Consider the following 19,849-nt stretch of genomic DNA (forward strand, 5'->3'; position numbering starts at 1 on the left):
ACAGTCACATTTAAGAGCAGTAAGTAGAAATGCATATAAACTACACTTAAAGCATTAGGGTTAGATTTTGCTTCAGTTCCTCATATAAATCCCACTGACATCAAGTTTTCCACTTAAAGAAAAGGAAGTGCGATGTGGCTTATGGTAGAAGCAGATACCGGTTTAAGAAGCCAACGGTGGAAGACAGACAGTCACTGCATTTTCATTCAAAGTATAACTGTATTTAAACACAGGCTGGTAATAAAGCTGTGAGGGAAGTTCGTAAGTCATTTTACAGTGAAGTACACGGCTTCAAAGAAAACAAACAAAAGCCAACGGGGCCTTGCATGTTTGATGTAGAGCTGCAGTCACAAAACGAAGATAGCAGTTGGTGTATTTCAGTAGAAAACTTCAATTCCGATAGACCTACAAATATATAAAAAAACAAACATACATTCTCTGGTATCGTCTTCTGAATTGGATTTCTATTTAGACTTCTGAAGTGAAATAAAATTATTTTCTTTCCAGACAAAGTTACACAATGCTACCAAAACACCCAGCCTGTACCTTAAAGCACTGGATTTTCCTACTGCATAATGAAACTAAAGCAACACCCGAAGATGCATCTTTCCAGGAATTCCTCAGTGATGAAAAGAAGCCAGTATTTTCAGAAAGGAGAACTTACAACAGGTACCAAACTGTTTCCACAGCTAATTCTTGACAACTGGTGTGTATAAACAGTGAAGTACATCAGAAAAACAAAAAAAAAGCATCAGGTACCTGAAGTTTGACATAACAGAAGCAAAACAAGAACTCCAAGAAATAGAGCACTGAATATATACTGGGTAGAGGTACAAATTGTGAACCTCCAGGAATTTTTCAACACAGCTGTCTAAGACTGAAAAGCCTTCCTTCGAATAGATGCATTGTTTGGTATTTGAGTATTGAACTGACACCATTAAGTTTCTTGTTTTACGCACACGTGCAAACTGCCCACAAGTGCCGAGACAGGAGCAGCACTGCAGATTTATGACGGTCCCCCCGGAGCTGACAGCATGACTGAAAACTCAGTTAACACCACAGACTGTAACAAAAGCAGGATGAATAACTAAACAAATAAAGTTCTGATCAACAGCAGAAGCATTCCTGTCCGGCTGAGTGTAGGAGGACGCTGTCCTCAAAAAGCATTTCTGTGGAGAATGCTCGCCGCGTACTTCTGGCTACTTGCCACGTATACTGTGAGCACCCCCGCCGCGTTCCTCAATTGGTTGCCTGCTGCCTACTCAAATAGGAGTTGGGCAGCAAGAATAAAATAAACGGCATCGGGAGTGCTGAACACAGAGCTCCGAGAGGCTTGTGACTTGCCCTACTTGATCTCTCTCTCCTACAGACAGGAGTGCCGGGCAACTAGGGAACCGGGTATTTCTTCCGAAGCCAGCTATGTGGAAGATGTTTCAACGCATTATTTCTGCTAATGCTGAGAAGATATGAGTGCAGCAGGACAGAAGAGGATGGGAAGAGCTGATAACGATAATGCACACACAGAACTATGGACGAGGCTTCATTAAAACGTACAGTTCATCTGAACAGTCAGCACACAATTACTCTCTGATACTCAAGAGAATTCAAATCCTTGAAGTCCCTTTTGTTATGCAAGTATCTTACATCTCCTATGAAGGCTTTGATGGGACAGTCCCTTTACAGAATGGTCACAGAACGGATGAGACCTCCAGCCATCATCCAGCCTAACCCCAATGCTCAAAGCAGGGTGAGCTAGAGCAGCTTGCTTAGGGCCTTGTCCAGCCAAGTTCAACAATCCCATTATGTGGATACCCTGCTCGTCCTAACCACAGCTAGATAGTCAACTCTTGACCAGTGACACTCGAGGACACCACATGGAGAAGGAAAAAAAAAAGTTAACATGCTTGGATTTCAGTAAGACTCAGGGTGTAGAAGTGTTTTAAGAGACCACTGCGTACAGAAAATGTTAGCCAGACTGCCATTTTTTTTTTTTTTTTTACCAGCTAGCAGGTGGAAAACTGATGGGTACTTCTGGATATCAGCTGTTCTCCATCTCCCATTAAGCCATTTTCTACAAAGCTTACTTCCCCTTCAATCATGCAAGACCGAGTTTCATGTTTTAGGTCTTCTGGATTATTTCTGAAGGAGTTGCTCGGCTGGCCAAGCTGATGAACCTTGTATTTGTTTGGCCTGACACACAGAGCCATGACCAAAGAATCAGTGCAAGTCTCAGAAAGACAAGTAGCACCTAGTTCACACTGCAGACACCAGGAACAAAATTCAGTTTGAAGTTACACCACCGAGTGATAGACACGTGCAAGGCATTATACTCAGATTAGACATTAGACACCCCCCCCAAGGAGAGCTGGTGTGTATACCAGACAGCAATTCAGATGGCCAGCCAACGGGCATCCAAAATGCTTTCAGTACAAATGAAGCTGTACTGAGTACATAGAAGGGCTTGGGTTGGAAAGGACCTTAAAGATCACCTGCTGCCAACCTAGATGCCCATGCCATAAGGGTGTACGTCATACTTCAGGGATGCTCTTGTCGAACTCAGGAGGAAGAAAAGAAAAAAGTTATAGTTTTCTTGCTACCAATGAGACCAGCTTTGCCAAGCCTGACATATTTCTATTCCACCATAGACAGAATGTGTGCAAGCCGAAGCAAAACACTGGTGTAGGGTGACCAAACTATCTTTCAAAAGGAAAAAGGGGTGCAAGATATACAGAATTCTGGCTGTGGTCACGGTACAGTGTTACGAATTTAGAAATGGGAAGCTTTCGATTTTACAGTATTTCACTTTCTGTTCCAGCCCTCATCCTGCAGGAGAAGCTATGGTAAGAGGTTCTTATGAGGGCAGCTAAAGGACAAAACGGGATAAAAGTAAGGTCTAAAAGAGCTGCTGCAGAAAATTCAGGCTGAAGCAGACAATCTCATGAAAGAGGCCCTTGTAGGCCTAGACACAGAGGCCAACAGATCTTAGATCTTGTGCTTGGTCAAAGCACGTGCCACCCTGCAGTCCTTGTTTCTTAAAAGCTCTTATTTACTGAAATTCTTTCTTGATGAATTTGCCAAGTAATTTTTCGGCTTCAAATTTCAGTATTGAGTTCACTTGTACCTTAAGGCCAGAAAGAGCACTAAGGCCACCTAATCTGAAGGACTGGAAGAAATAATTTTACACACCTACTCACACCGAGACCAACTTGTGTCTGAATACATATAACTTATCCCAACAGACTGTGGAGGCCCTTCAAGAAGTGGAAGCACTAAATAGTTCACTTAAGTTTCTTCTGCTGCTTAATCGCCTCTCCATATAGAACCTTACGGTTCTACTACCCTGAAATACCATGAATGACAGCTTAAAGGGAAAATTGTACATTTTTTGGCTGAATGTCCACACAAGGTGGGAACAGTCCTCTCCTCCAGTTTTACAATTTATCTCACTGACATTCCATACAGCAGGTAACTTTAGTCTTAATAAAGCTATTAGAATTTATTTAGGTGGAAAAAGAGCACACACTGCTTGGGCATCAAATAGAATTTACTTGTATTCAAGGGCACATGAAGTCTGTGCTTGAGCTGCTAGATGTCAGCTGCCTGCATCTCAGAACAGTTGTTAACCATAACATCATGAGGAGCTGCATGAGAAGCTCAGATGTTGTCATTTTTAATCTACTGTGTAATACTAACTTCACCATCTTAAGGTTTGTCTCAAGACCTCAGTTGTTATTCTCTCCGAAACAACATCCATTAGCATTCCATGTCCCATTAGACATTGAAATCAGATACTAATTGCCTAGATTTTACTCATCCTATTCTTTACCACAGTTCAATAACTACATAGCTTAAAGAACTTCCAGCTTTGTGCTGTAATACAGCAGTCCATAAAAAAGCGTCTCCATTTATCTTTTCACTTAGCACTACGTTTTATTATACATGGAAAAATCACTGCTACCCGAAACTTCAGTAATTTATCATTCTCCCTTTCTTTGAGGCAACTCTTGAACGAGAGCAACTCATTTAAGTATATGGCTTAACACAAGTCATTTGAGGAGAAAGGAAGGAAAGGAAAAAATATAGAAGTGACTGCATACCCCGCACTTTTGTATTCAGCTAAATTAAGCAGTAAGTCACAACAGGCAAGTGATTTACCAAAGGTTGACCTCTGGGCACCCAGACCACCACAGTTCATGGCAGTTGTAGATACAAAACAGTAAGATACTCACTACAGAAAGCAGACGTTTATTTTCTCTTCTTAGCTAAGATGAAACTGATTCAGCTTCACTAAGCACGATCTGTGTCACATCGCAGCTTCAAATCAGTAATACTGGTGTTACATCTGTCAGCGAGTTCTACATGACTGTGTAGTTCAATACGACTCTGACTAATAGATCGTGCCACCCTGTCTCAACAAAGGCTTTAGAGATCTCTCAGTAGGCCACCTCAGTCGCGACCGCAGGCTCCCAGACATCTAATAAACTTGACTTGACATGACACAGGATGCAGATAATAAGACACGCAGCCATCACAATGAGAACATCAGGATTTTGTTTCAGCTGTTCGTAAGAACCCTGCGTGCCTCGTGGTGAAGCCTTGTTAAGCTGGGTATTCTTACTACAGTCCTGGGAAAACCCAGCATCTTCACCACCGCACCAATCTGTGCATGCTACCTGTGCTTCCAGGCGCCTTTCACAATACATTGCTCACACTGCACAACCAAACAGACCCCACTCAAAAGAGCTAGAGATCTCATGCACATTCTTAAGAAAGAAGCTCAACTTTGCCGATTAAAAATGATAATTCTTGCTACTCAAGGTTGGGCCAAGCATAAATCCTGGCATTAGGAGACATGACTTACCCTCTCTTCTCAAGAAGCAGATGGGGAGTGGGGAAGTGCAGGAGGAGTTGAGGAAAAAACATGAATTGCCCAAACTGTGCACTTCAACATCACTGGCCACCAAAAACAGCCCTGCCAGCAGAGGTATAAACTTTCTAGATTTCAGAAAGTTTAAACCCTACTTCAGCGAGACCACTTCACCTGAAAAACTCTTACCCTGCTTTAGAGATGCAAAGAACATATGGCCTGAAGCAAGCACATTGTAGCACACACATGCTGGTTGAAGTTAAAGCAGTAGCCTTTTCCTTCTGAGCAACCACAGCAAGTTTTTACTAGATCTTGTCAGGCCCTTGTTCCGTTCTAATACAGAAACACCTTTGGCATCATCAAGTGATCCTACAGTAGATGCTGCAGGTAACAGGGAAAACAAACCAGCGGTACAATAATGGCCTGAAGCACTGCTGTAAGAATAGCTGAAAACCAGTGAAAAAAAGCAATTCAGAGTTTAGATTGCTGAAAAGGAAGAAAAAAATCTGGAAATTTTAAAGCAAGCTTGCTCTCTTTGCTTGTAGGAAACTAGATGCCTAAAATAAAAGTATTTAGGAAACAACCACTATCAGGGGTAGTATCAATGGGCATAAACCCTTCTATAAAATGTAAGTACAACTGCATGTCTACATCACTATCCTCAGGGAGTAAATATACCCCTTTTTGCTGTGACTATTTGATTGTGACATAAGAACCAACAATTTCTGCAGATGTCCCCACACACATACAACAAATCAATATCATATTAAATAGCCCATCATTACCAAGTACTGGAAGATTCAGTGAGAGAGGATTTTTCTTTTCTTGTTAGTTATAAAGGGTACTTTAATATAAGCCGTTAAGCAACCCTCAATAGAAGTGCACATTTCTAGACACATTAATTTCAACCTTTTGAACTAAAGACAACCAGAAAAATGCCTACTGGAAATGACAACCTGGTGACTTTTTGAGGATTGCTGAAAGATAATCCATAGACTATCTTTCTAGATAGTTGGAAACTACTAATTAACAGCTTAAAAGCTAGTTTTGTGGAATGAAAGACACCACATATTGATTGTTTAAAAAACAAGATAAAACACCAAGCCCAGAAATGACACCCCTTCCCCACTTTTACCAAATAACAGTATATACACTCAATCCTAAAAAAAACAATCCTAGCATCTTCACACAGAATCATGTCTCTCTCTCATGACCATTCTGAAAAGTAGCGAAGAAATGCTCCAAAGTATTATTTCAAAAGAGTAAGCTAAAAAAAAAATAATAACCATACCCACAAAACTGGGAAAAAAACACCACAAAACCAAACAAACAACTCTCCATCTCATTTCAATCCCTATAAAAGTATGAGCTTCCTGCCCCAAACCTAAGACTTATCACAAAAAGGCAGAGATGGCATTCCTCAAAGCACTGTTCTCACTGTTCCGAAGTCTTTTTTTAAGCATTGCTGTTCTTGTAACTACCCAAATCTCAGACAGGAAGCGTCCTGTAGTATCACTTCTTACAGCATTCTAAGTTTTGTAGCACTTCTTAGCAGTGAAGGTCAGTGATGTGTATGACACCTACACCCATACCTTAAGCCTACCCTCCAGCAGCTGGAGCAGCACCCTATAAACCTGTATGACAGCATTACCTTGGAACCACACAAGCTTTCAAGAACAATGAATGTGGCTTTGAAGCAGCAACTGATGATGTTTAACAGCTGTGAACTCCAAATTCGTCAGCGCAGTAAAGATAATCATTCTGTCAATAATGCATACAATGAGAAATGCTGGTTCATCTAGCCCTGCTATCTATCATTGGTACATGTGACCGAAAAACAACTAAAAAACACATACAAAACCCAAAAGCATTTGACTTTCTCAGCTAGGCCTGTCCTACCTAGTGCTGGCAAAGTCAATCCTACTTATATCTTACTTAGTACGCCAGCAGTGTAGGTACCTGTAAGTAATTTGGATTCTCTTCAATGACAATTAGTCCCACAATCTACAAGCTGTTGACCATCCCTTTCGTTCTGTCTTCAAGTGCTCATTTGTAATACAGACACGCACAAAAAAAAACCAAAAACAAACACATGATCTATATACACAGGACTAAAAGAGACCTTAAGGAGATGCAAATAAACCTTTTTCAGCTCTTTTCTGAGACACTTTTTTCCCTTAAAGGCATATAGTTTTACAGAATAGCAAGTCATCAGTTCCCATACAGGCTATCAGGTGCCAAGCCTGTGCAGATAAAGTTGTACACTGTTTCAACTTTGCCGTTTCACCCCAGGCGACCACAAGGTATCCCATCATCCTTCTACTCCTTGCTGTATTTTATTCCCAGTCTCAAGCCAGCGTCCTTTAGAGGTGCTGAAGAGGACAGGAGCAGTTCCTAACATTAAAGGCAGTCGCTCAGCACGATCGGTTTAGCTTTTTCATCCACCTTAGAGAAACAAGCAGCTCTCTAGTCAACCTTTAAGAAGCTGGAGCCCTTTGGCGTTTGCTTTCCTTGCTCTCAGCCCTAAAGCCCCACGTTTACTTACAAGGGAACGAGCTCGCTGTTCCCAACTCACGCTCTCCCACCGGACAGCGGCGCGCAGCTCTTCCGTTAGGGGCATGCAGACAGCAGGCAGGCAGTTACCCCACCCGCCACCACCACGCCTGGCAGTGCCTGTACCCGGAGCAGCGATCACTTCTCCGGCTTTGCACCTCCTCCAGAGCTGCCCCAAGCTCCCTCAGCCCTGCCCCTCGCGGCCCGGCCGCCCTGACCCCTAGGGGCACAGGGTGCCCCCGCGCCCCCCCGTTTTCCCCCTCGCACAGGGGGATAGGAGGCAAGGAGCCCCGCAGGGCACGAACACGCACCGAGCGGGCTGCAGCTGGGCTCGGGCCGCTCAGCTTTGTTTTCCCCCAGCGCTCCCAGCCCCACGGCCACGGGGGAACCGCGGCAGCAGCCTGGGAGCGAGCCGAGCTTATTCAAATTAAAAGAAATAACATAAAATATCAATAAGGGGCGGTGGTGCTGAGCCCCGGGAGCTCACAGCACGGACCCTACCGCGCTCCTTCCCCCTTCCCGGCCCCCAAGCCCGCCGGCAGGGCGAGGCGGAGCGGGGACGGCTCCCCTGTGGGGAGCCCCCGGCCGTTACCCGCCCCCCGCGACCGTTGCCGGCCGTTACGGGCCGTTAGCCGCCATTACGCGTCCCGCCGCCGCCTCACCTTCCCTCCAGCCCAGGGCCATGGCCCCTCCGCTCCGCCGGCGGCCCCGCCCTCCTCGCTCCCCGCCTCGGCCTGTCTATCAACAGCCTCAAGGCTCCCTATTGGCGGGCGGCGGGTTGGGGGGCGGGCCCTCCTCCCTCCCCGCGGGCTCCGGCAGGGGGCGCGCGGCCGCGCACACACAGCCGCGGGGGCGCGCACGGGGAGGGGAGGGGAGAGGAGAGGAGGGGAGGGAGTGAGGGAGGGGGGGGGCCCGGCGGGGCGCTGCTGGGTGCGAGGCGCTGCTCCTCCTCCTCCTCCTCCTCCTCCTCCTCCTCCTCCTCCTCCTCCTCCTCCTCCCGCACCCGCACCCGCACCGAGGCGGCAGCCCCGCGCCCAGCCCGCCCCTGCCCCGGTAATAATGCACTAGAATGTCAGCGCTGAGAAAGGTACGGGGACGGGGACGGGGGCGGGGGGGGGGGGTTGTGGGCAGGGGGCTGCCCCCAGGGCTGAGGGGATCGGGACGGGGCACGGGGGGGCGAAGGCACGGTGCCGCCAGGGCAGCGCCGCTGAAATTTGGGGGGACGCGGGCGGGTGTGGGGGGGTCGGTGCCGGGGGCTCACGGCCTCAGAGCACCCCCAGGTACACGGGGTGGGCGTCCGGGGGGGGGGGGGGGCTGCTGTCGGGAGGGTCGCGAGGAGAGGGCACGAGGGGTCGGCGGGTGTGCGGAGCGGGGCGATGCTCCCAAACCTTCCCGGGTGATGCTCCCAAATCCCTCCCGGTGATGCTCCCAGTCCTTTCCCAGGTGATGCTCCTAAACCTTCCCCGGGTGATGCTCCTAAACCTTTCTTGGGTGATGCTCCCAAATCCCTCCCGGTGATGCTCCCAGACCCTTCCCGGTTGATGCTCCCAAATCTCTCTCGGGTGATGCTCCCAAATCCTTGGCGATGCTCCCAAACCTTTCCCCAACAATGCTCCCAAATCCCTCCCGAGTAATGTTCCCAAACCTTTCCCCAGCGATGCCCCCAACCCCCCCCCAGCGATGCCCCCAACCCCCCCCCCCCGGTGATGCCCCCAAACCCCCCCCCATCCCGGTGATGCTCCCAGACCCCTCCCGGGTGACGCTCCCAAACCTCCCCCAAATTCCGTCGCGGAGCAGGGTGTCGTGACCCCCCAGAAGGGCCGCCAGCCCCTCACCCGGGCCGCGGGGGGGCTTCAGCCCACCCCCGCCATTCCCCAGGCAGAGCAGGTAAAGCGGGACGAGTAAAAGTTTGGCGCTGCTGCGCTTCAGCCCAGCAGTTACGGCTCCAAAAGCCATTCCCGGGTGGCTTCGGCGGAGCGTTTCCTTTCAGAATCACAAGTTTTCGTTGTGCTGCACGCAGCTGCGTTTACAGGGCTAACCAGATTTTATCCTTGGTATTGGAAAGGCTGTGTGTCGTGTCCCCGTGCCCCCAACCCCCCCCCTCCCCCCCCGATCATTTTTATATGCTTTTGAAACGCCCGGTATGTGGTTAAAACGGACTCAGGTTGTATTTAATACTTCCATGAACTACAGTGCTATTGTGTGTTGGAGATTTAATTCTGAGTGCTGTAGTCAGACCCTGTGTGATCTGACACAATATTCCTAAGTTGGAGAATGCTTTTATTATGCCCTTGTTCGGTTAAACATGAAGTAAAAACTAGGACTGTCAAATAAATTCCTTGATTCTATTTTAGATTACTTCCAGCTTGTCGTTTTAGCACCGCACAGTGCTGTTAGCATCTAGTTACACGTATATCTGCCTGCCCTTGGGGCAAAGCCGGGCGTCCCTCCTCCTTACCTTTCTAGATTTTGTAGCCCCTCAAAAATTGCCTAAAATTTCTGCCACAAACGGCAGGTGCACTTAGAGGCAAGTTGTAAGCGCTTCAGGGAAGCGGCTAGCAGTCGGACGGCTCAGCGGAGGGGCCGAGGAGAGCGTGTGCTGGCCGTGCAAGCGGCAAAGCCCCGCGGCGGTGGTGGTGCTCCGAGTGACTGACCGGCGGCGGGGTGTCACGAAGTGCAGGGAAACGTCCCGCCGCTGCTAGCGCTGAGGTTGTTGGCCGTGCCAAGCTCCCAACGGCTGCCGAGTCGAGACAGAAATCGAGCGTGATGAGGACTGTTACGGCTAACTGATAGTTCTTTCTAATAGGTATAAAGCAAGTTGCTTTAATATAAGTGAGCAGGTGTGATATCTCTAGGGGGAAATGTGTTCCTGTCCTGCCGTGCCTGGGCACTACGGAGCATCCCACCTGCAGCGCGGCCGCTGCAGCTCCCTTGAGCCTCCTGGCCAAGGGTACAGCAGGTTTTTGTCTGACAGCGGATGTTCTGGTAGGAAATATTCATGGACAGCCTTAACAACTACATTTCGGCTTGATTGAGAGCTTTATCTGGCTAAATTACGGAAATTGGAATAATTATTGGGATGGTTTTTGTGTACCTTAGCGAAGGTGGTAAAGCATTATTTTACGCCTGCCTTTCATAGACAGGAACTTTTTTCCCTGCTTGCAATTACACGTAGTCAAAGCAATTTCCCTGCGTAGCGATGATAATCCTATGAGTAGTTTTGGTAATAAAAAGAACATTGAAATAAACCCTTGTTTTTTCGAAGGTGTACCATCAGGGGGCCCTTTCAAACTGCATCAGTCAAACAAAAACAGCTGCTTCAGTTCTACTGCGTGAACAAGACAATTCCTATTAGATGCTTCAGTTCATCACCGCAGCGAATTAGTTTATCTAACCACACGTGGTAAAGGGGGCGACCACTAATGCAGAAAGTTAGTGTTAGCTCATCAGTTATGACTGTATTTAGGAGAGATTTTCAGTCCTTAAAGCTCTGCTGTAAGGACCAAAACGTCCCACCTGAGTCCACAGTATTCTGTTTCCTAAATGGGTAGTTTTGTTTGGATAACTACGGAAAGGAATTAAATGTAGATGAGTTTGCTTTGCAAAAATTCATAGTCATCCACGAACCATATGGCTTTCTTACCTCTCGTAGAGAAATACATCTATGCATGGCAGATACAATATGTCAACAGCTATGATCAAATATAAGTAGAAGTGGGCACGGATGATTCAGAATCTCCTTTAAAGCAGGCCTGCCTGAGACTACAACTTCTCATATTTCAGCCCATATATATCTCCATCATAGAATTATGCTTCCCGAAAGAGATTATAGTTCATCACAGCTACTTTCTGCTGTAGGGGCCAAAATGATTCATTAAAGCAAAGTACTGTTCCTATTACATTTTTTTCTTTTTTTTTAGGAAACGTCAAGCAGCAGTTTATTCACTTCGCACACACTCAGTTGTAATGAGAGGCAGGGAATCACTGCAGCTAGATTTCTCAATCAGTGTTGCTACAAATGTGCATGTAGAATACACACACAACAGTATGGAGAGCGCAGCTCTCACTTTGTTCTTACCCATTTCTCACTGTGATTTCTTAACTACTTGCTTTGTGCACGGAAGTTGCTATGCATTTTCCTTCCATGTTTTCACATTTCTCTGTCCTTGCCAGTTCAGAAAAATGAACAACAAATAGCTTCCAGTATGGCATTGGCCCTTAGCCCTCTGATTTATTTTGTGGTCTTATAACCATATATTCTTACCATCCAAAAAGGTTTTCTTTCCACTTCTGGTAGTAAATGTGGTGTGTGTATGTGGTAATATGTATCTGCTGGTAAATGTATGAGGTATGCCACAGAGGGTGGCTTTCGTCTCACATGGGGAATCAGTGCCTGTTGTCTTCATTCAAACTTGTTAGTGCTATGTGTGACAAGGTAGATAAATTGATGGTAATGAAACAGGTCAACAATACAGTCAAATATATGCATAAATCCAAGAAGGCAAAATCAGTAATTTAGAAACTCAGGTTTTATATATGCACAAATAATTTGAGGAGGACCATACACCAGAGCTTTCTATCTCTAGGTCCTCCTCATCCTTCATAGCTGCTCCCTCTCCACCGAGTCCTTCCACCACTCTTGATCTTGTATCCCCCATTTTAAGTATTGTCTTTAAAAAGTACATTTATGTCAGAGGAAAGAAGAGCCTTTTAGATTTGCCTGATACACTGAGCTTAGTTTTGCAACAACAGGTTTTCTTCTAGCAAATGTAAAGGTTAAGTCTTGTTAATGAAATTGCAAACAGAGTTAGGAAAGGAAGGCATAAAACTAAGGGACACAGATTTATTGTTGGACACCAGTTGCTTGTGGTCATTTAAGGTGCCCGTGATGCATATTTCATCCTGGACGCTGAGAGGCTGCTCCGGTGGTGTTCAACCTCTGGAGCACTGCCTTTAGGAGGAAGCAACTCTCCTGCATTGCCCTGGAGAGGTAGCAGGTCCGTACTGACAGCAACAATTCAAAATATTTTTTTTGAGCTGCCTCCTTATTATCCTTCTTCTGTTCTTTTAATTTAGGCAATATTGTATTTTCAGTAAACCCTAAGGTGTGGGTGAGAATGCAAATCAATTGTTTAAGCTTGTCTGCAATCTAATCGCCCTTAGCATGCGTGTTTTTCTTAAGATGTTGACTTCTTACATACAATTTATTTTTGTGCATTGGAGGTCAACTGAATTAGTTGTCTCTGATTCTTTACTTCTCGACAGTATGACTTGCATTGTAAAACTTTTTAATGCCTTAATAATAATATGCAAATTGCATAAAATAAAATATCAGCAAAGTTTCCAGCAACTCTGATAGTCTTGTCATTGGACAGGCTGGTGACTTTTCCTGAAAACAATGTATGGACTTACTAATGATGCAGATAATCAACTTAGCCTTTAAGGAAACTGCCCAAATCGTTTCACTGGGAGCTCATGCAGCTGCAGGGGTACAGAAGTGTGTTAAGTGATGTGTGTTTTGCTGGCAGAGGAGCAGAAAGAACTTCCCCGCTTTCACGCCTTCCTTCTAGCTTCAAAAGTAGCCCATAAAAATAACACAGAGCAAATGGCTTCAGTAGCCACAAGTGGGAGGTTATTTTTGACCTTTTTTTTTCTTTTTTTTTTTTATTCCCCCTGAATGGCAGACAGAAGGGAGAAAATCTCACGATGTTACTATTTCTTTTATTTCTTCTAGAGTAATCTTTAAAGGTGGAGGGAAGGAAAAAACCCCAGAGGATCTTTACTCTCACATTTTTATTGATTTATGGCTTAATAAGTCATTGGGATATAAAGCTACAGAGCATAAACACTCTTGCTCAATCGAATTTGTCTAAACCGAGCCCAAGTAAGATAAAGATGACACTTTCGCTTCATTCATGTGGAGCAAAATTCTCTCCAGAGAGAACCAGCACCAGGCCCACCTTGTGTCCTCTGCACAACAGCACATTTCACTCTAAATGAACAAATAAATTCTTGAATTTTAGAGATGAATAACAATCATCTTCCCTGATGAGCAGAAAGGAGGACATAGCTTGCTTTTCTTCCTCTCATTTACTTTCCTTGAGCTCACAGCCTTTCAAATCCTGTCTGGTTGAAGCCACAGGAAGAACCTGGACCTTTTTTTTTTTTACAATAGAAAAGAAAATGGAAAAGCACGACTGTGTTTATTGAAAAATCTGTGCATCTGCCTGAATTATTCATCATTTCCGTAAACAGGCTTCCTGTAGCATGATGTAGATGAAATATGTGGACTTAATAATGAGTATTTGTCTTCTTAAAATTGGGCCATGAAGACATCACGTAGCAAGAAGAGTGAGTAAGTATGAATGTCCCGTGGTCGGGAAGGCTTTGGGCTCTTATTGGCAAGGATGACCCAAGTTCACCTCCCCTCTGAAGACAAATTCAGCCCCTCTGATGTTTCTCTCTCTTTCTCGCTGTGGGACATGAAATAGCTTTTCTCTTTGCTTTGATTGTGACTTGTGGCTTTGTCAGTCCAGCCTCTGGCCACTTTTTTTGGCTGCTTTAGGGTTATCTTTGCCGTAGCATTTTACTGAAAGGTTAGGACGTTTTAAAAATGTGAATGTGTTCAGTGCTCCAGTTATACATTGTATACATTAGATTTTTACTTCAAACTAAGATTTTGATCTTGCTCATTTAAGGGTCTGTTTACAAATGGCGTCACGTAGGAATAGCTACTGTCATTTGTATTCGTACCACAAATGTCAAATATTAGTTTTCAAATACAGGTTATTATTGAATTTAAGAGAATCACTCTGCTATTTAAGAGATTTATTTTAAAATAACTAATGCAAGTGATGTTTTCTTAGCTCTGTAACAGAATCTTAAGTTTGCTGTTCTCTTTTGGGAATTCAAATGGGTAAATGGGACTGTTGCTTTTTATCTGTGAGTTTTAGTAGGCTGAGAAATCAAAACGTTACACACAGACTAGATACAGTTCCTTCACAGCATGCAGTTTGTTTAAGCTGCGATACACTCTGATTTGTCGATTAGAGTGTTTTTGTCACAAGTATCTGCAGAGAGCAGGTTAGAGCATTGCATGCAGGTGATGCAGCAGTACATCTGAAAATGCAGCGTTACTTTTGCCGTCAGTCCTGGAATGCACTGGACTCTGTAGCATGTCTCATCTTCACGCTACGTCTGTGTTTATTCGTTATGCAAGAGGTGCGTGTAAAACGCGAGCTGCTTCAAAAGAAGTTATTTTGATAACGTTAAGGAGGGATGTCATGAGTTATCATATCCTGTTCTTTTACAGCAATGTGCGTTGTAAGCAATTGGATAAGTTTTCTTTCATGGTAATTTGGAATTTACCACTCCAAAATCATAACATATATGATAACACTTTTAAAAGAAAACTCTTCTCTGTACAATATTTTCAGCCACATTTCTCCTTTTGGAAGATAAAGCAACCTCATATAACACTGACCTTTCTTAGGAAAACTTGACCTATCTACGCTTCGAAATTTCAGCTGCAAGAAGATTTAGGAAGTTATATATTACTTCAGGAATCGAAAGGCACGTGCGTTGACCTTTGAGAATAATGAAATAGATGACCAAAGCATTATAATAGATTTAAACAGTTGAATCCAATAGTTTGAAGGTCTGTTATATTTCTTCTCAAACTGAGAAGTGGTATGGTAATTTTGGACGCTTCCCAAAGTTTTATCTTTTTCCTGCCTAGAAAATGTTTCTCTACAGCTAAAATAAATTGGTACAGGTTACATAAATCAGTGGAGATGTTCTTATGGCCATTAGTAAAAGATCCCCTGTAGTGATGTGTGTTCGTTCTTGAGGTCATTTATAGAGTGGTTAATGTTACTGGTTATTGCTTGGTTTTGAGTTTTCTTTTTGACACACACTTCATTCTTCTCTCTTTCTTAACTATTGCATTTCAAAATAGCATTTTCATTTTATGGTGCTTTTGGAGACTGTACATTCGTTAGTAAACGTCTCAAACATTATTATTGCTAACATAAAATGTGCTTACGATTTACAGCAGGGAGGTCCTTTCAGGGTACAAGTCACTCTCAAATACCCCTTATCATGCATAAATAACGAAATGCACTTTCTTTACTAACTGATGTCAGGTCTCCCATCATTTCCCTGTGAATTTCTGCTTCTTTCTGCTTTCCAAAGTTATCATGAATTGCTGTCCTAAAAATGATGCAGAAAGGGAAAAATACAGAGCTGAGAGCTGCAGTGTATGCCAGGCTGTAGCGTGCTGCTTTGATCAATAAAATAGAAAAGTTTCTCCCATATAACTGTATCATATTCAGACTGCAGTCTCTTCCAGGAGATTTCTTAGCCTCCGCTTGTAGGCAACCTCCTGTTTAGTTGCATACCCAAGTAATGTAAAACATTTTTGTTTTCATGTTTTTTAGCCAGATAACAAATGACTTTTCATGACTTCTTCAGTATAACCTCTTTTTGTGTGTGTATTTGTTAATCTATTTAAATTACATTGTTATTAAAAACAACCAAACAAGCAAAACAAGCAAAAAAAAAAAACAAACGGTGGTATTCTTCCTGTTTTTTTTTTTTTTTTTTGGGGGGGGGAATTTCATTTAAAATGTTCTGAAAAATTTCCATCTGTTACTCCCCAGCACGAACATGGACACTGAAACTTAGCAAACTAAATGTGGTGCCCGGGAACCCAAAGAATGTGTGAAGACTTACATTCTGACTACAGCGTTGAAATGAAAGACAAAATCTTGCTTCACTGCTTGCAAGATCAGTGCTACAAGTAAAGATTGCCACGTTAACGTTTCTGCTTTCCTGCACTTCTTAATGTTGCAATTTATAAGCCCCAGAGGTCGCGTATTAGAGCGAGCCCATGTTAATGTTGGAAAGGTAGCCAAAAGGGAAGGTGTCACGGAGGGGTTTAGGGAAGCATTCTGATATGGCTTGGGTCCAGAAGAAAAGGAGACAAATGATCAAGGATATAGGTGGAAGTGTATGAATGTAACAGGAAAACCGGTGAAGAGATCCTAATAGGGCAGTGCAGTGGAAGACTATTTTTGTTGTCTTTTTCTGGTTAAATGTAGTGGGCTAAGAATAGGGGAAAGGAACAAGCTGCGTAAACAGGAACAAGCTGCATAACACCTCTTTTCTGAGATACCATACACTCTTCACAAACTGCATCATGAAAGACTTAAATATTTCCGTGTTGCAAAGCTGCACAGATGATAGAAACCTTCATCAGCACTGGGTGCGTATATGCATCTTGATATTGAAGGGGCTCAGCTGATCACAAGGTAGCTGTCAGGCTGTGTTTCTGCTGTTCTTTACTTGGAAAAGATGAGCCATAAAATAGGGTAATTGGTCAAAAAACAAAACAAAACAAAAAACAGGAAGACATTTACTGCAAGTAAGCATTATGCTGCTCTTAATTCCAGTTGCATAATTCCATATAACGTTGAATAAAACTTGTCTCTCTTTTTCAACACATTTCATGGGGTTGGCCCAAGTTACCCTGAAGAAATATCTTACCCATTATTACCATGACTTACCACGCAAGCTACATTCCTCCTGACCAATGGAATGAAATTTCCTATTTTTCTGATTTTGGAGCACAAGGAACAAAGTATTCTTGGCAGACAGGCTGTTCCCATATGAATTCTCTTCTGAAAGACATCAGTGTGATCATTAGTCTTCATTTTTTCAGAGCAATACTTAAAATTGTCTTCTCCAGCCTTGCGTTCCCTTTGTAAATATGTCCAGCTCTTGTAATCGCTACCACCGGTGAGATCTCAACTGAAAGGTTTTCAAGAAATACCAAAATAAACAGCAATGTACGTGCATGCAAGATGTTCTGGTTATGAAGGGATGGTGGATACACTGAAATACTACTCAGTAAAAGCCTCTGGATGCATTTCCTTAAAAACTTTATCTGTGAAAATTTACATTGCCATTCAGTACAACTATTTTTTTGGCTATAATTACTTGTATTGCGTGATTTGATCTAGATGGTTTTATGGTGTTCTTCTAAATTGCTTGATTTTTCATATATTGTTTTAACACAAATCTATGCAAGCCTATATACCATAAACCTATTAGAAAAACAGACTGTTTATGTAAGCATCAATATACTTTCCACATAGAAGAGCAGAGAAAGAATTTAGATTACAGCCTTAACAGTAACTTTTTCACATCTTTAGTATCCTTAGATTTCATGGAATTTAAGAGTAATTAAAATATTCCTGCAGAGAAACAAAGCAAAAGAAAAAAAATAATTCTAAAATAAATTACTAAAGTGTAATAAAATAAAACAAACTGGAAAGTCACAAGACAGTATAGAATTAACAATACTGAGCAATAGGTAATTAGTATTCATACAGTCATTATGAAGATGAAACTAGTAATAATTTTACTTTTATCCATATGGAAGGAGGCAGTTAATAGTTCCTAAGTATATGGAAAAAAATATGACCTGTAAGAGAATAACATTGATTCCTGTTAAAAATGAAATATGATAAAATATAATTTAGGGGTTATTTATGGGATTTTTTTCTTTCATATGCATGACTTGAAACTTTGACTTTTATTCAGAAGTCAATTGAATGAATTTCCAGGACATTTGCGTGTGTCAACGGGAAACAACCATACTTTTGTGAACTTCCTTGATAAATGAATAAAATTTTAATATTTTTTTTTCCCTACAGCCATTTTCAGCAGACTTTTGGGAAAATTCAGCTGGTGCTGAAGTGATGAAACAAATCTAAAATGAACGGATTTCTGATTTCACTTAAAAATACCCTACACCCGTGTTTGTGCATGAACCTGGGCCTTCACTTAGTTTCTTGCAGTAACAGGGGCTGACTGAAGTCTCTTATTTCCATTTGTAGCTTGGTCCCTACAAAGTCTGCAGGCTTCCTCTTGCACACCATTGGTTTGTTCGCTTTAGCAGTGCTTGTTTCTGTGTCATTTGGATGGCTTAGGGGTGAAAGAGAAAGCAGAATCCTCATATTCAACAGGAGGAAATGTTTTGATAGCACTACCTTGTGCCAGCAGCTGGATGCAGTTGGGCTCCCATTGAGGCCCCGTGTGGTTTGAGGTGCTTTAGCACCTCCAAGATGCTCGTGCAGACCTCACTGGTGCAGCAGAGACCAGCTATGGCCTGGACCTGGGGCACCATACTCGAGGAGTATCAGCTGCCCAGGGCTGGCCAGTGGGAGCAGGACAGGCCTTTCCTGCCACCATCAAGGAGTTCTGGGCCATGTTGGGTGCTCTGGGGTCACCCTTCTGCCCCTCAGTCACCGTTCCTAAGGATCCCACGTAACCCGTGTGCCGTATCTACCAGCTCAATATGTGTCTGCTGACCTCAGGTCTCTCACGGCTTCCCAAACAACACCAGGCACCGATTCGCAAGTAACCAACTCTTGCCCTAGGCATGCATTTCCATCTCAACACAGGGAGCTGTTCAAGAGGCTGTACCTAACTCTAAGCATTGACTTTGATGGAAACAACTTCACAGGGAAAACAAATCTAAAATGAACGGATCCTAGAGATTTATGTGTGTTTGTGTTTGTTATTTGATATAATAAATGAGCCCACATAAAAGTGCTTTCCTGATGTGCTTGGAGAACATTCTGCTGCCTGTGTGCAAATTTGAGCTGTCAGTTGCTCAGACTTCAGCTTATTTGTATTTAGTTTTCACAAATTAGTCTGTTTCCCCATGAAATCTAGCCATCTCAAATACTTGAAATGTTTGAACTCCGCCATTTCAGTTACATGTGAACAAGGAAGTTTTTGCACACGCCTCACCATGGTGCGGGTTTTGGTTTTAGTATCATATTTGGGCTGTGTCATACTTTTCACTGTATCTTTACCCAGAAAGAATAGCTTGAATATATCATCGTAAATATACTTTGAGCTAAATGTGCTTAAAAATAATCATAAAATTTGGTTGGACAGAGAAAACGTGCATTTTCAACTGATAAGACTGCTTAAAAGAGAAACTGTATTTTCAGCTCAACTGTATTGTATACCAGCAAATAATCCATGTTCCTTCACTGAGAAACAGCATTTTCCTTCTGTTCTGGCAGTAGTCAGAAAAAAGAGCAAAATGCCCCAAAACAGCAGGCTGGGATATCAACTCAGTGGTGACTGAAGAGAGAATATCACCAAGTTATGCTCCTCCAGCTTCATAGTCCCCTTTGTTTTATCACCTCCCCAGCTGTCAGTAACCACTAAAGGTGTGCCAGGTAGCCAAAACTTCACTGCATTTGGTGCCATAACAGGGCTTGCTCAGCCTCTGTGCTTTCAATGGTTATACCACCTTTGGGGCTTGCAGCAGCTGGGAAGTTGTCTGCCAAGTGGGCAAGTCTATTTGTCTGTGGTGTCATCGAGTTGCCCATCTCACCGAACTTGCTC

The 19,849-nt window shown here is 43.5% G+C and overlaps 2 protein-coding genes across 6 annotated transcripts in view; one reads left to right on the plus strand and one right to left on the minus strand.

Annotated features, from left to right (window-relative positions):
- The window catches only part of ERICH1 (glutamate rich 1), a 100,747-nt gene extending 92,595 nt beyond the window's left edge, over positions 1 to 8,152 (minus strand). For all 3 annotated transcript variants that reach the window (XR_005818296.1, XR_005818297.1, XM_040552008.1), the window contains exon 1: positions 8,083 to 8,152. Coding sequence is in view for 1 of the 3 variants with exons in the window: in XM_040552008.1 (XP_040407942.1) it covers positions 8,083 to 8,104 (22 nt within the window). In the remaining 2 variants the exon portion in view is untranslated. The remainder of the gene's footprint in view (positions 1 to 8,082) is intronic.
- A 211-nt stretch (positions 8,153 to 8,363) lies between these two features.
- Positions 8,364 to 19,849, plus strand: part of DLGAP2 (DLG associated protein 2) — a 462,298-nt gene continuing 450,812 nt past the window's right edge. For all 3 annotated transcript variants that reach the window (XM_040552625.1, XM_040552624.1, XM_040552626.1), the window contains exon 1: positions 8,364 to 8,507. Coding sequence is in view for 2 of the 3 variants with exons in the window: in XM_040552624.1 (XP_040408558.1) it covers positions 8,490 to 8,507 (18 nt within the window). In the remaining variant the exon portion in view is untranslated. The remainder of the gene's footprint in view (positions 8,508 to 19,849) is intronic.

The sequence above is a fragment of the Cygnus olor genome, chromosome 3 (genome assembly GCF_009769625.2).
Source record: "Cygnus olor isolate bCygOlo1 chromosome 3, bCygOlo1.pri.v2, whole genome shotgun sequence".
NCBI lineage: Eukaryota > Metazoa > Chordata > Aves > Anseriformes > Anatidae > Cygnus > Cygnus olor.